This window comes from Mytilus californianus, unplaced genomic scaffold (genome assembly GCF_021869535.1).
Source record: "Mytilus californianus isolate M0D057914Y unplaced genomic scaffold, xbMytCali1.0.p SCAF_4, whole genome shotgun sequence".
In the NCBI taxonomy this organism is placed as follows: domain Eukaryota; kingdom Metazoa; phylum Mollusca; class Bivalvia; order Mytilida; family Mytilidae; genus Mytilus; species Mytilus californianus.
This window is the reverse complement of record NW_026262690.1, coordinates 40966435-40984250: the sequence shown is the minus strand read 5'-3', so window position 1 is coordinate 40984250 and position 17816 is coordinate 40966435. Positions and strand designations below refer to the sequence as shown.

At 31.2% G+C, this 17816-nt stretch overlaps 1 protein-coding gene across 1 annotated transcript in view; it reads left to right on the top strand.

The window, feature by feature from the left end:
* LOC127736920 (uncharacterized) overlaps positions 1-17816 on the top strand; it is a 94027-nt gene that overhangs the window by 75168 nt on the left and 1043 nt on the right. The window contains exons 18-25 of the mRNA XM_052247486.1: positions 1506-1585; positions 2040-2189; positions 2721-2799; positions 3290-3375; positions 6550-6690; positions 7894-7981; positions 9442-9521; positions 15199-15333. Coding sequence (XP_052103446.1) covers positions 1506-1585; positions 2040-2189; positions 2721-2799; positions 3290-3375; positions 6550-6690; positions 7894-7981; positions 9442-9521; positions 15199-15333 — 839 coding nt within the window. The remainder of the gene's footprint in view (positions 1-1505; positions 1586-2039; positions 2190-2720; positions 2800-3289; positions 3376-6549; positions 6691-7893; positions 7982-9441; positions 9522-15198; positions 15334-17816) is intronic.

The following is a 17816-nucleotide window of genomic DNA, read 5'->3' as shown; positions in this document are numbered from 1 at the left end:
TTTTACATGGATCTGGTAAAGTCGACGTGTTTGCAATTTTATTTGACATGTTTTCGAGCTTGAAGATCATTATTCACAATGTTGATAAATTATTAAAGCAACGTGGAGCTGTTTTTTTCTTGTTTGTGAAATGACAATTTAATTTCATGTTCCCCCTTTTTGAAATTATATGACAATGGCACATATCAGCTGAGCAATAGTGGTTGGGACTTAGATTTAAGAAATGATGACAAAGTAGCATTATTAAAATATTTTTAGTAAGTTCAAATATATATATATATTTTACATGTTTCTGTCTTATTAGATTTTTTTTTTTTTTTTTTTTTCTCCGACTGACTTTCGTGTGAAAAATCAGTAAACCAACAAATTAAAAAAACTCTGGCCTTAGTGATGAAATTGGTAAAGCATAAGCCAGTTCACAGGTTAATCCATAGTTAACGTGCATTTCATGAAAATTTCAGAAGCTGGTCCCATCTTCAAAATCTTTAATCTTATGTATGAATGAATGATTCTTATTATGAAAAGAAAACTATAGTTCAATAGAACATCGCGTCACGAAAGTTGAAATCTTCAACTGAATAGTTAAATTTAAATCAATTATGATATAATTAAAATTAAAGCAATAAAGATAATGAAGCCTGGAAATTATTGCCCAGTTATAAACACTCTACAAGGGGATAATCCATTATGATTTCTTCGTGAGTTATATGTTTCTGCAAATATATTTGACTCCACCGTTAGCCTGGTAAACATGTCGTCCCCCTGGGAAATGTAAAACATGGTAAAAATGACTTTCTGCTTGATAAGTCTTTTTTTGTTTTGATATAAAGTTAAAACATCCTTACTTCTCACTAGACAAGTCTACTGTCAGCTTTAATTCTTATACATGTGGATGAAAAATAAAAGTCACAAAAACATTAACAAGGCAGCAATTGCTTTAACAGCCTTTAAGGCTTTGATTTTACAATTAACAAGTAGATACAGTCTGGGGTTAAAGTTTGTTACACATTAAATACTTTGTCAATTCATAGAATTTTTTGAAACTTTTTTATGATTTGGGTAAGAGATAATGTCTGAAGCAATAGCTAGGCGAGACACAGGGTTCCGGGGAACCCCTTACCAATTTTGTTGAAAAGAATTTATTGCAATTTAAAGGATAAACATTTAAGGCTTTATGTTTATATATAGTGAATAAGAATCTCAACTGTTATATGTCTATTGATATACACTAATTAAATTGTATTTCTTTTCTGTAGGAAACTTTGTATTTATATAAACAATTATTGATGAAAAAAAATCTTGAATTTAAAAAATTATAGTATGTTTGCAGTTTCATCATGAAATTATTCTATTATACTTTAATTTATTACATGTAAGGTACACACAAGTGTTTCTAAAGTATATTTCTCCAATATTATGTAATCATTAATGCATCACCTCAGTATTGGTAGGATTAACACTTTTACAGCTCATCAATTTAAATTGAAATTTTCTTGGTGTTATAGGAGGATCTGCCACCAGAAGATGTTCAGATTGTTCGGCTTCTAAACTGTGCATCTAGAGGGGATATCAAAAGGATGAGACAGTAAGATTTGTGTTTCGGAAAATGAAATTAGCACTGAAGAGACCTTCAAACTATGTGTTTTGTTTGTTTATTTTTTTGTATAATGTTTGCTTCCTATGATATATTGGTCAAAAGGAAGGTTTAAAACAATTTTTCATTCAATTGCAAAAACACTAAAAGATGTTTGTAAATACTTTTATTGGAATCAAAATGGTGATTTGAATTGTAATAAAAAAAGTTATAATAAAGTTTGGCTACAGATTGATTTCAATGTAAGCAAATGTCCTTATGTAAAGCTCTTCATCACCAAGAGGATACACAGGTTAGGACTGGATTTATCAATAGTAAAATTGCTTTTATATTGATTTTTATTTTATAATAATTTATCCTGCTCTTTTTGATATCTGTAGAAAGTACTCATTTTATACTAGAAATACTTTTTTTTCACCTTTTACCTTTTTTAATTTAATGACAGTTTCAAGGAGTGTGGTTACAAAATGGATGCTTGTGATTATGACAAACGAACAGCACTTCATATTGCAGTCAGTGATAACCAGGAACATATTGTTAAATTCCTGTTAGGAAAATGTGACCAACAAGGGATTGCAAAGAATGGGGGAGATAGGTTTGTTATTTTCTTTACCATATAGATTTGTGTGAGGTCAACCTACAGACACTTTGGAAGTAAGGAAAGTTGATACCACTGATTTCTACATTATGCATTATAGAAAATTTTTATTTTACTCCCAACTCTAGGTTTGCTAGCTATATTGCATTCACCTTGTCCATCCATCTGTCTTCTTCCACTCTTTATTTTTCATCACACTTTTTTTAAGTTTTACAGCCTAGAAGTTTTATATGCATGTCAAAGAATGGAGGTATTATGGTATACCAATATCGGTCTGTCCATCCATCCATAGGTCCGTAATTCAACACTTGGTACGATAAATCAAGTTAAATGTTTTAAGATTTATATTTTTTTATCTTGGACTTTTGGGATTTTTTATTGAAGTGAGTTTGATTTATCAGGGTAGGGATAACCAACCAACTATGACAATCTTCAATGTTTGAATAAATACATATGGTCAAGTAGTTTGTGTAAAAATGCTTGATAAGTTTAAACAATTATATCAATTTTTAATATTTTTTTATTCAGATGGAACATTACTCCTTGGGAAGCAGCAAAAAATTCTGCAATGGAGGTTGTTTATAATGAATTTTTGAATCACTGCCCAGTAAGTATCACAACAGACCAATTAAGAACTGATTCAATTGTGAATCTCCCCTATCTTTATAAAAAATTGATAAACATGTTATTTGGAAAACATAGGCCCATAAAATCAATATCACTGTTATACAGATAAAACATTATGATTTACATTATTGCTTATCTTTGATATCAATTCAACAAAACTAGGAAACTATCATATGTGCTTATTCCTGAATCCATGCCTGACTATTTATATTTATTTCAGGGAAACATGCTAATCATCAGTCATTAGCTCTGAAGGGCCATGTGATCTAATGACAGACGAATTGCAAATTTTTATATAACTCATACACAATGCTAAGAATTATACCACACATAGAGAGTTCGAATTTGGGCAGAGTCATTTACTGTTCTAGAGTTATGCCTTATTTTAACTTGTAAAATTGCAACACTTGAGCAAGGGCATCCTGTCCTCAGAAACATTCTTCTTTTATATATATTTTATTATATGATAGGAGTTAATGGACACAGAAAATGATGATTATAGGACCTGCAGATTAATATATGCTGCAGCAAATAGTGATGTTTCCACTTTGCAAAGGTAAATATGCAATATCTAGCATGTAATTTGTGTATACCCTTATCAGAAAAAACTTACTTTGTAATGATTGGTGGGAATGAGGCGCTGGGATGTTGCTGATGGAATCATAAATATCTAAAATTAATCACATGTTGATTTTTTCACTGATGCCATTTAAACCTCAGTCATAAATGCATCAGATTTTTGTCAAATCTATTTATCTCTCAATGAAATAGTGTAATAATGATAGCTAAACATATATTTTGTGGAAAACATATATGATAGTGGGTCTCATTGGGGTTTAAGCATGACAAGCGATTGGCCGATTTTTTGTAAGCATGACATGTGAAAGTCAAATTATTAAGCGTGAAAACGGGAAACGAAGTCAGGCAGGATGTGAAATTACACGCGTAATTATTACAATGATAAGCGGGATAAGGGAATCTGACAAAACAATAAGCGGGATCCAGGATCAGTCCCCCCCAATGAGACCCACATGATAGAATATGTATTTTTGTTATTCAAAATACATTGTATATGAAAAGGGTAGGGAACTGGATGTCTCAGCTACTCACACTACCATGAGAATATTGGCTTTCAAATCTTTTAACCAGTATAGCCAATGCCAATTATTCAAGAAACATATAGAATGTGCACCGAAATATATTTGTTGTAGAACAATATTTAATATAATGTTTACAAGAGAAATAGATAGTTTCTGTCATTGTAAAGCATAACTAATTGTAACCACCTATAGAGATACTGACATTTTAAAATTCAAAGAAAAAGGATGTTTTTTAGCTCACCGTTCCTGTGGAACGGTGAGCTTTAGCCATCACTTGGCGTCCGTCGTATTTGTCCGTCTGGTGTAAACTATTTCACGCATCTTCTCCTCTGAAACTACTGAACCAATTCCAACCAAACTTAAGCTGAATGATCCTTAGGGTATCTAGAATAATGTTTGTGTTTTATTTTCTGTTTCGTCAAAAAACATGGCGGCCATGGCTAAAAATAGAACATAGGGGTAAAATGCAGTTTTTGGCTTATATCTAAAAAACCAAAGAAGTTAGAACAAATCTGACTGTGGTAAATGTGTTCATTAGGTGAAGTTCTATCAGCCCTGAAATTTTCAGATGAATCTAATAACCCATTGTTGGGTTGCTGCCACTAAATTGGTAATTTTAAGGAAATTTTGCAGTTTTTGGTTATTATCTTGAATAGTATTAATGATAAAGATAAACTGTACACTTCAAATATGTTCAGCAAAGTAAGATCTACAAATAAGTTAAATATGACCAAAATTGTCAATTACCCCTTAAAGAGTTATTGCCCTCTAAGGACAATTTTACACAATTTGTTTATCATGCTTTCTAACTTTAAAAAATCTTCTCCTCTGAAACTACTGAACCAATTCCAACCAAATTTAAGCTGAATGATCCTTTGGGGATCTAGAATAAAGACTGTGTTTTATTTTCTGTTTCGTCAAAAAACATGGCCGCCATGGCTAAAATTAGAACATAGGGGTAAAATGCAGTTTTTGGCTTATATCTCAAACACTTAAGCAATTAGAGCAAATCTGATGAGAGGTTAAAATGTTCATTAGGCCAAGTTCTATCAGCCATGAAATTTTTAGATGAATCTAACAGTCCATTGTTGGGTTGCTGCCACTAAATTGGTAATTTTAAGGAATTTTGCAGTTTTTGGTTACTATCTTGAATATTATTAATGATAAAGAAAAACTGTGAACATCAAAAATGTTCAGCAAAGTAAGGTCTACAAATAAGTTAATATAACCAAAATTGTCAAATGTGTCCTTAAGGAGTTATTGCCCTTTATAGACAATTTTTCACAATTTGTTCATTTAGTTTGCTTACTTTAAAAAATCTTCTCCTTTGAAACTGCTGAATCAATTTCAATCAAACTTGGGCTGAATGAGTTTCAGAGTATCTGGTATAAATTTGGTATTTTATTTTCTTGTACGTCAAGAAACATAGCCACTATGGCTAAAATGGAACATAGGGGTAAAATGTATTTCTATGCTTTTGAAGAAAATATGACAGATACAAAGAACATTTCAACGGAATTTTTAAATTAAAAAGCAAAAATAATCATTGATGAAAGATTTAAGCAAAAATTACAAGTGAGCGATTCAGGCTCTTGAGAGCCTCTTGCTTGTTTTAGACATAATAGAGTGAAATGATGATGATAATTTGCAAATATAGAATCACAGTAATTACACCCATTCTCTTAATCTCTCTGCATTTGTAATGGATAAAAGAAAATGATGGGTAAATATCAAGAGGATGATTTAACAACACAAGCATGCTTAATCAAAGTACTGAAGTACTGAACATCGGATGACCACAAGTTCTTGAGGATGGTCAAAAGCACTTGTCTCAGAAAAAAAAAACATATCTCTTTACCTGAAACTGAGGTTAATGTACAGAGATATATTTTTTTCTGAGACAAGTTCGTGCGTGGATGATGAATAAATGACAGGAAATTCAACTTCACCGTAATAACTACATGTATTATATTGTAGTGATACAAATCAGTATACACTGATTTGTTGTTATATAATTATATTAAAATAACAGTTACATACATATATGATTTGCATCCATTTGTATATCATTCTATTCTACTATTCTAATAATAGTGCAATGCAAGTGCATGGTGGACACTTTTCTGTAAAAATTCGATTTTTCTAAGATTGGATACGAGTAGGCATTCATATTTTCCCGCAAAAACAATTACAGAGTTACTGGTCCTTCAAAACGTTCTTTGAGATATTCTTCCGCATGCTTTAACACAATTTTTCGGTACGTGTGCATTGATATTATCAATGATTTTTTACTTATATATATATATATATATCTAACTACAAAACATTTTCATATTATTAATTTATGTTGTAAACAAAAATATTTTTATCAGTATTCATTGAAGAGATGTATTTATATCAAACGATAAGGAATGTTATTTTGCATTCGTTTATGTGCGCATATTTATCATGTTTATAGATCGGTTACAAACCCAAAACTAATTTACATAATGGAAATCTAGGCGATAGCAATACATCGGATTGACCTCAAGGTCATCGCGATGTAAAAATAGAAGTCAATAAGCATTTGCAGGTCTCAGGTTTAAGTTTCTGTATTCCTGTGAAATATTTTAATTCACATTATTTGACAGCTTACATGAAAAGAAAGTGGACATGAATTTGAGAGATTATGATGGACGGACTGCCTTGCACCTTGCAGCTGCAAACGGACATGTGGATGCTGTTGAATTTCTTGTCAAAGAGGCAAAGGTTAACGTATCAATACCAGACAGGTACATTAAACTAAAGTTTTTTACATTAATAATCTTAAATTATATAAACAAACAGTCTACCACATTTAATTCATAAAATCAATTGTAATTTATGCTATCACATATTGACTGAAACAACTTCACAATGTTGAGCTTTGCCGTTTTGGTCATGTTTATGATGTTCATGACATTGTATGATTTAGCAAAATGAAGACAATTTCAAAACAAGAGGTGAGTGAACTCATATCAGATTCTCCAAAGAAAAAGCTATCCCTGCTACACTTGTTACACCTAAGGGTACAACCAATCAATTTTCTGTGAGAGGGAAAAAGGATTTTTGGGGGAATTTTTATTTCACTTATTGCTAGACAGGCTTATTTATTTAATTTTAATTTTGTACACATTTATATCCTGCATTTTGTTGGACAGAATATTCATGTTCAGTCTAATAGGTCTCCAATAATAATTCTATGCACAACACAGTGTGATGAAATTGTTTTAAAAACCAAAAAAATATTTTTTTCAAGATGAAGGAAGGACATGATTATGAACAAAAGAAAGAGTACAGAAATTGAAAATCAGATATCACAAAAATTAACATATGAAAGTTGAGTTATTAAATCACCTTAAAACCAGCTAAAAAAAACTGGTTGAACTCAAGTAGAATGGAAGGATTCGTATTTCCTGCTGTACAAATATGAAAATAGTAATTTAAAAAGTATTGTCTTACCTGATTGCTTATTTTCAATGTCTTACTAGGGGCCTTGTTGGCCGAGTGGTCTAAGTAGTTCATCTACTGTATCACAAACCGTTCAATACTGAGGTTGTGATTCTGAAACCAGCATGTGGCAGGTGCGAACTACTTCAATCTTAATTGACTTAGGTTGCAAGTTTTCCTGCCAGAGGTGGTTGTTCTCTCTTGGCACTCCTGCCTCCTCCACCAATAACAACTGGCTGCCATGAAATAGCCAAAAACCAATCAACTACCCAATGTCCTACTAAATCCTACAAGTTATACAAAAAGCTGAAAGCTACCTAGAAATTCTTTCTGCATACTGTCTAACTATGGTTATTTTAGAAGCTCCTAAATGAATATCATTTAAACATGGTGATTGTTGTAAAATCATACAAACTGACATTTGAAGCATGGTTTAAAGATGACAATGGATTAATTATTAAGTCATTATGTTTTGACTGCACATATGTATGTGTATAATGTTACAGAGATTCCAGATTACCCATGACTGATGCAAATGAAGAAATTCAAAAGCTTTTGAGGGAATATAAGAATAATGTAGGGCAAAAGGCAAAGGTATGTAGTGCATAAAGTCTTTCACTATAAACATTTAAAGTTAACCTAATTGTGATACCAATGTGACACTATTGAGCCACTTATAAAGTGATGTTAGTAAAATTCTATGTAAAAATTTGGCAACATGTAGTTCAATGTTTATCTATCATTTAAAATGTTCCTTCTTAGAGATGACAAAGAACTATTTGAAAAGAGGATGTGATAATGGGGTAAATGTCACTTTTTTAACCACAAAATTTTAAAATCAAAAAAGTAATTTAAATCTACCAAATACTTGTAAAATATTTTTCTTGATTATCTTTAGTTTACTGATAAATGAACTTATGTTTTTGCAGATAATATTTAGAGACAGTTTTGGGTTAAAGTTTTTAAACATCAGTTACTTCAAACCTTAATAGAATATTAAATATTATGGAGCTTTGAAAAAAAAAGAGATAAATTAACACATTGTTCCTTATCTAAATGATAAATGGATCCATTGAATTATTGGAATGTTACAAAACTTAGACAAAAGCTTCTTCATGATCAAGAAACAGAAAAACAGAAAACTTAGACAAAAGCTTCTTCATGATCAAGAAAAAGTATCAGAAGAAAAAAGTTTAATTTTAGATTTTATCTTTCTAAGTTATGGGATTTTCCAGTTTAGCTTAGTTATTTGATAAACATGTTTTCCAATACCGAATATTTACTAGACGACAATAGAACACTGAACGGAGACGGTTGTGCAAAATCCGTGTATTTTTATCTAGCATTATTGAGTTTAAGCAGTTCTTTCCACCTTATTTCTTAAGGAAAATACTTGAGATGAACGTAAGATAATGGTAAAATTTTTATCATTTTGGATGAATCCCGACACATTATTAAATGATAAATATCACACTTGTGCACATGCATACACTTCTTATATTTCAATCAAAGTGGTTCTGTGTGTTAAACTTTTTTTACCACCTTTGTAAATTATGATCTTATAGTTTTAAATACATTTTTCTGATAGTCTAAATCTGTTTTGCTAAAAAGTATTTAGATTTAAACATGAATGTTTTTAATTTTAATAAAAAATAACTTCCAAAAAGATCGATTGATGTAAAATAGTTTACCTGACACAGGTGATCACAGGTAAATCTCATCTGTTAGACAATTAACCTATTTGAGCATTTGAACAGTGCTCACAGTATTTCTAGATTATCTTATTTTACATTTAAAGCATTAAGATGAGCTAAAAGGGTGGTTGGCATATCATGTGCTCATGTCACAGCTCTTTATTTAGTTTTTGTCTCACCTATGACAAACATCAAGGAAGTGGCACTTAGGCATGCTCATTAGCTGCTTCTAGGTCTATGATTGTAAAAAATTGTGTTTTAAAGATTAAACAGATGAAACGCATCTCTTTGTCAACAGTTTATTAAAAAAAAAAATGTTTTATTTTACAAATGTGTGTAAATCAATCTTTTTTTGTCAAGCTTTCAGTAAAAGATGAAACCTTGACTGTTCTAATGATGGCTGCTTCAAAGGGATATTTACATAAACTTCAAGATTTTAAGTAAGTCTAAAGTAATAAAACCCATACATGTCATATCATAGCAGTAAAAAGTTTAAAAAATGTGAATGATAAGTAAGTCAACAACTTATTATTGAACGCCTAGCAATGGTCCTCATATGTTTTAAACTCAAATCTCAATGAATGATAGATACGTTTTTCAGAATGCATACCTGTCAACCTATGACAATGAGAATGCAGGTGATGACCTGCATAGAAGAATGAAGTCTCAGGTCATAACGCGTACAAACTTTTTCGATCTGAATTTCAGTATTTAGGGGACATTTTTCTTGTAATTTATAAAAAAGTTTCCAAAACATGTCCACATGGTAAAGTAATTTAAAACTGTACATTTTATTATTTCATTGCACTTGGAGGCCATTGATAGATTTGTGTTACATTGCCTTTATTCCTGTTCATATTCAGTCCATGACATACAATGTAAGGTAGAACAATAGTAAAAGTAATTAAAGTATTACCGGTATTCTGATATGTTTTTGCATTCAATTCGTTTTAGATTTAATCTTTTTACCAAAAAAAAAATCATAAGTGTAAGGAGTATATTGTGAATTGACAAAAAAGGGGAAGTAACTCAAATTGTTTTTAAAACAACTATGAAATACACAAATTATTTACGACCTTAAGTTAAGGTAGTTGGTGTTAATTAACAGTGTGTTTGACACCAAAGCTGTCAAGTGAAGCCATGCACTGAAATGGGTCACTTGAGCTGAGTTTACACAGCTAGTTGAACTTCTTGTCCAGGAAGAATTACGAATTTGCCGGTATTTTAAAGAAATCAGTTTATATCTAATCAGTCTGAAGGCTTAGGAATCCGGGTGAAAACAGGTTATTTTCCGAATTCCCGGGTTATTTGGTCACCCGGCGGGTGTTCCGGGTGACCCCTCAGAATTGTGAAAATCTCGGGTCACACCCGCAGGATCCGGGTCAGTTGACAGGTATGAGAATGAAAGATGGAAAAAGTAGTATATTATTTAATCCAGTGTATTCACATGGATACTATAGATTTTCAGCTCACAAAAAAGGAAGTAACAAATATTAAAATTATTGTCCCTATAATCAAGTGTTCCCTGGAGTATTAAGTGTTTATTTCAACAAACAGACACACCCAAGTCAGGACATTGACTCCCTCATTCCATTAATGACTGTAGTTCAATCTTAGATGTGTTATGAAACCTCTTCAATCACCATTTTATTCATTAGTGCCTGAACTAAGTCAAGAATATGAGTCAATTTTTGCCATGAGAGCTATTGGTAGAAAATTTCCCCAAAAATGTCTGTATATATTATATACTTTATAAATGATAATCTTTATTGTCATATAAAAAAAACATGTTTGTGACAAAAACATACATATATATATTTCAATGTAATATAAATTGAACATGAATTTTAATCATTAATGCAGTCAAGAAATATATATGAATATAAAAAAACATGAAAAATTAAGCTGCTTCTGTCCTCAGTTCTAATGACTGTTTCAGAAAATAGGAATTTTTACTTTTTTCATCATAACTGTATTGATTTATTTTTAATTAAAATTTATATTTGTTTTATATATATATATATATATATATATATATATATACATGCACATGTATAAAATTTGCGGTTTTTATCCAACGCAGTCATAGGTTTGAACGTTGTTTTCAATTTAGACTTGTTTATATTTTTTCGATTGGGCTTGTATTATATTTTCCCTCCGGTTTATATGATCCGTTCATCCTAGTTCGACTCTTCAAAATTCAAGAGTTTATCCTAAATTGAGGTAAATTATATGGCCTTCCAAATACTGTTTCAATTCCTAACATCACTGAAGAGACATTAATTGTCGAAATCTGGATATGGTGTAAAAAAAAATCACCTCATGTTTGTGGTATACCATCTTTTCCGCAAGTTTATTGTTGTCTGTTTGATATTAAATTTAGAATTAAGATTCATTGGTGATCAATTTGTTTGGCAATCGTCAATGGCAGTCAGCAGGGTTTAAGAACATCTGTTGTTCGACCTGTTAGTCAAATGCGTTTTGTTAATATATACTTTTTCACTGTTTTGGTCTTTTGGAAAATGTTGTTTGTGCTGTATTTAGACCCATCTACCAAGAAATTTGTTTTACATGCACATGTATAAAATTTGCGGTTTTTATCCAACACAATCATAGGTTTGAACGTTGTTTTCAATTTAGACTTGCATATATACTCACCTGAGCTTTTCTCATCACTTGTCGTCTGTCGTCCATCGTCTGTCATCAGTTAACTTTTACAAAAAACTTCTCCTCTGAAACTAATGGGCCAAATTTAACTAAACTTAGCCATAATCATCATCGGGGTATCTAGTTTAAAAAAGTCTCTGATAAACCCTGCCTGCCAACCAAGATGGCTGACATGGCTAAAAATAGAACATAGGGGTAAAATGCAAGTTTTGCTTATTATTTTGAAAACAGCTTTAAAAAGAGAAAATTTGACATTGACAAAAATTCTCAGAATATTGAGCTCTACATATTGTTCATTATGTCAAAACTGTCAGACAACTTCTTACAGGAATTATTGCCCATAAAAACCTAATTTTTAAGAATTTTTCTTCACGTTTACCCATTATCTTGAAAACTATAATAGATAGAGAGAAACTTAAAATTGCAAAAGTAATCAGCAAGACAAGATCTACAAATAAATTAACATGGCTGAAATCATCAGACATTTCCTTATTAGAGTTATTGCCCTATAAAGACAATTTCTACCATTTTTTTGTGTATTTTGTCTTATATGTAGAAAACTGTAATAGATAGAGAAAAAATTATAAAGCAAAAATGGTCAGGAGGATAACATCTGAAAATAAGTCAACATTGACGAATTCTTCAGGCGACTTGTTATTGGAGTTCTTGCTCTGTAAAGACGATTTTTATACGACCGCAAACAAATTTTTGTGGTCGTATATTGGTATGACGTTGGCGTCGTCGTCGTCGTCGTCCGAAGACACATTGGTTTTCGCACTCTAACTTTAGTTTAAGTGAATGGATCTCTATGAAATTTTACCACAAGGTTCAATACCACAAAAGGAAGGTTGGGATTGATTTTGGGGGTTATGGTACCAACAGTAAAGGAATAAGGGGCCAAAAAGGGCCAAAAATAAGCATTTTTGTAACTTTCAGACATAACTTGTGTGTTAGTGTATGGATCTCTCAGACATTGTACCACAAGGTTCCATATCACAAAAGGAATGCTGGGATTGATTTTGGGGGTAATTGCCTCAAAATTTTAGGAATTAGGGGCCAAAAAAGGGGCAAAAAACAAGCATTTTTCTAGTTTCATGACAATAACTTGTGTGTAAGTGTATGGATCTTTCTGAAATTGTACTACAAGGTTCCATATCACAAAGGGAAAGCTGGAATAGAGTTTGGGGGTAATTGCCGAAACGTTTAGGAATTGGGGGCCAAAAAGGGGCCAAAAAACACATTTTTCTAGTTTCCAGACAACTGTGTTCAAGTGTATGGATCTCTCTGAAATTGTACTGCAAAGTACCATACCACAAAGGGAAGGCTGGGATTGAGTTTGGGGGTGATGAATCATAAGGGGGTTCAAAAAATTTGGGGGGGGGATTTTTTTTTTTTTTTCCTTTTTTTTCTTTTTTTCTTTTTTTTTCTTTTAAAATTTTCCATTTTAAGTTGGTTATTTCTGATTTATATTTAAAAGCAAATAATAATGATATGGTAGGAGATACACACCAAACAGGATGTGTAAATTATTATATAATAAGTATTGTGTAATAGCAAGAAATTTTCAATTGCACAGTATTGCACAATAGCAAGAAATCTTCAATTACACAGTATTGCGCAATAGCAAGAAATCTTCAATTGCACAGTATTGCGCAATAGCAAGAAATATCCAATAGCACAATATTGTGCAATAGCAAGAAATTGTCAATTGTACAGTATTGCGCAATAGCAAGAAATATTTAATTGCACAGTATTGTGCAAAAGAAGATACTTCGTATAAATTGCTTATTTCTTGACCAATTTCAATGAGGTTTTATTCTTGAATTCTTGTGGTTCTTTAATATGCTGAATCTAACCGTGTATTTAGTTTTTGGATTTTGGGCCCCGTTTTTAAATTGGTCCACATTGAGGTCCAAAGGGTTCAAAATTAAACTTTGTTTGATTTCATCAAAAATTGAATTATTGGGGTTCTTTGATATGCTGAATCTAACCGTGTATTTTGATTCTTAATTTTTGGTTCCGTTTTCAAATTGGTCTACATTAAGGTCCAAAGGGTCCAAAATTAAACTTAGTTTGATTTTAACAAAAATTGAATTCTTAAGGTTCTTTGATATGCTGAATCTAAACATGTATTTATATTTTTGATTATGGGCCCAGTTTTCAAGTTGGTCCAAATCGGTGTCCAAAATTAAACTTTGTTTGATTTCAACAAAAATTGAATATATGGGGTTCTTTGATATGCTGAATCTAACCATGTATTTAGATTTTTGATTTTTGGGCCCCGTTATCAACTTTGTCCACATTGAGGTCAAAAGGGTCCAAAATTAAACTTTGTTTGATTTCATCAAAAATTGAATTCTTGGGGTTCTTTGATATGCTGAATCTAACCATGTATTTAGATTTTGGATATTAGACCATAATAGGTGAATGTCCAATTTAAAATTTTTAAGTTCTTAGACCACATTCATTCTGTGTCAGAAACCTATGCTGTGTCAAATATTTAATCACAATCCAAATGCAAAACTGTATCAAGCTTGAATGTTGTGTCCATACTTGCCCCAACTGTTCAGGGTTCGACATTTGCGGTCGTATCAAGCTGCGCCCTGCGGAGCATTTTATTATCAATTTTTATTATTTTTGCCTATTATCTTGAAAACTATAATAGAGAAAGAGACACTTTAAAAAGCAAATATGATCAGAAAGACAAGATCTTCAAATAAGTCAAATTTAGGGGAAATAGATAGTAAACTCTTAATAGGAGTTACTGCCCTTAAATGACTATTTTTTTTAACCCTCTTTTGTAATTTGGACAAAAACTGAAGAAGAAAGAGAGAAACTGTAAACAGAAAAAATGATCAGCAATACAAGATCAACAAAAAAGAGATTTTTGTCATGAATTCTATTCTAGTCTACAATGTTGGAGAGTGTCCATTGTTGAAGATACAAATAGACCAAGGAGAGCAACACAGCTCTTTAGAGCCTCTAGTTAAGAGCATAACGAAAAGTTTGATGCATACATTATTCCCTATTCCCTTCCATGTGGAATACTTAAGGATTTTCAGTACTTGTTTCATCACTGCTGAAAAATTATATTTTGAATTTGCATCAAATAGATTTTGTTACTTTGTAATTGGTATTAGTCAACAATGACAGTACTTGATAAGTGGTTGAAATACATTTCCTCCCGATTTTGTTATTAATCATCAATAGGTCCTGCTCCCTAATATAAATACATTTTGAATGTTTATAATCAAATGAAGGAAGAAAACAGTGAAATTTACAATTATTTTCAAGTATTTTAAAGTTTCAGTATCAAAACTACCAGTAAAACAATTTACACTCTACTGATTGTATTTAAATAAAAAGTTTGTATTTTTTGTAAGTGTGAAACAGTTTAATTATGAAGAATATGAACCTCTTATTTCATTATAATTAAATTCATTTTGTCAGGTACAAATATTTCAAAATGGACAGCAGTGATTATCTTAAAGAAACTCCACTTCATGTTGCTGCAGCTAAAGGAAGGTTAGATGATGTAAAATATCTCTTAAATGAAAGACAAGTCTCTCCATTTGCTCGAAACAGGTAAATATTCAGAAAAATAAAATGTTGTCCTTAAATGTTAATGTGTATGACTGTAGCAATAATCAATATTAATTTTTAACAGTTATACCAACAAATATGGGTAAACTTTGATATGTTATTAGCGTTCTAATGCATTACAAAAAGAAATAATTCGTTGAAACTTGAAGAATATCTATAGATTTGAAATAAAATATAATTCCATGAAAATTCATGCATAATTTTGGTGTAAATGTCATGGCTGAACGTGACGTCATACAAATGACAATGTTCAAACTTTAGGTTTTTACGTTACTTCTACAGTTCAATTTTGGATTAAATCACATCAAAACAGCAGTTTTGAGGTAGATGTTGTTTTATTATTTGATTATATTGTCAATAAGGCGGCTCACTCCTTAGTTACGACATGTCAATCCTGGATTTGATGGTTAATTCTAGCCAATAAAAAAATTGTTACATAAAAATTGCATTAGAATGTTTATTACATGTATTTCATGTCAGATATGAATTCATCCTTTTCATTGTGTATATGTGGTGGGGTCTCAATCTTAATTCTATGGTAATCATCTACATCAGTCATTGTCATACTAATCATGATAGTGGCCATGGGCATATTTGTGTTATTTCCAACAAGGGATTTTAGAGTTTCCCTCCTTTTTAAGCTCGTTTCAATACTTTAAGGGAGTTATTGCTTGCTTTATTACTTAAGATATAAATTTAACATTATGGGTAAATTATTTACAACACATCATTCATAGGAAAAAAAATTATTCATTTTTTACCTGTCAATCACTTTAAATACAGCCATGGAATTTCAGCATGCTTTATAATTAAGGGGGTACCCAACATTTTAAAATAACCATAACCCCCAAAATCAATCCCAACCATTCTTTCTTGTTTTGGAACCTTGTGGTACAATTTCATAGAGATCCATAGACTTATACCCTCCTTAATTCTTTGGGATTTTTATTATGCTGAATCTAACGGTGTATTTAAATTTTGGATTGGGCTTTGTTATTGAACTGGTCCCAATTGCAATTAAGGTCCAAAGGGTCAAAATAAAACTTTGTTTGATTTTATCAAAAATTGAATTACTGGAGTTCTTTGATATGCCGAATCTAACCTTGTATTTAGATTTTGAACTGTGTGCCCTTTTCTCAAATGGTCCACAATAAGGTCCAAAGTGTCCTTCATTAAACTTTTTATTTCAACAAAAGTTGAAGCCTTGGGGTTCTTTGATACGCTTAATCTAACCTTGTATTTAAATTTTTGATATTTAGTCTGGTTTTCAAATTGGTCCACATTAAGGTCCAAAGGGTCCAAAATTAAACAAAAAGTGATTTTTTTTTAGGGTTCTTTGATATGCTAAATGTATTTAGGTTTTTTGTTTTGGACCCAGTTTTCAAGTTGGTCCTAATCTGGGTCCATCATTTGATTTCAACAAAAATTGAATATATGGGGTTCTTTGATATGCTGAATCTAACTGGTATTTAGATTTTGAATTTTATGCCCCTTTATCAGATTAGTCCACATTGAGGTCCAAAGGGTCCAAAATAAAACTTTGTTTGATTTCATAAAAAAATGAACTATTGGGGTTCTTTGATACACTGAATTTAACCATGTATTTAGATTTTGAATATAGGACCATACTAGGTAAATGTTTAATTTCAAATTTTTGAGTTCTTAGATCACATTCATGTTGTGTCAGAAACCTATTTCTGTGTCAAATATTTAATCACAATCCAAATTCAGAGCTGTTTCCAGCTTGAATGTTGTGTCCATACTTGCCCCAACTGTTCAGGATTCGACCTCTGTGGTCATATCAAGCTGTGCCTTGCATTTTATTGCATATTATCTTGAAAAATATAATGGATAAGTAGAAACTATTATCAGCAAATTTAGACAGATGAGTGAATCAGGCTCTTACTATCCTCTTGTGTTATCTCTTTTACTGATTAAAAGTCAATTAATGAAACACACATCCTAGTGATAGTCAGTTCATTTTGCATCAGTGATATTCTGAATTATATAACAACACTATTCATTGGTGAAAGCTCCATTATGGTGCTATAATATTTTCATCAACTGTTTTGACTCTACTCCTTTAGGCCCCTGTCCAACTTTCCCTCATATTTCCTACCCTTCATCCAAATGGACCTTCTTTGCAGAACCTATCTATTGTATTAATTGTTATTTTTGTTTATCATCTTGAATATGCATAAAATATTTGCACTGGGTGTTGCACAATTTAAGTAACAATCAACAATCACTCCAATCACTAATACTAGTACCATAATTTATTCTTTGAAAAGCATTAATAATACTGTAAATTCAGTAACTTTTGTGTGCATTTATTATTGCTATTTTTGAAGAATGGACACAAATGTGAGATTAATTATTGGGATTTCAAGCAAATCTGTATATAGATATATGTATAGGATTCCTAATGCGAGTTCTTATTATATATTACAATACTAACCCAGTCG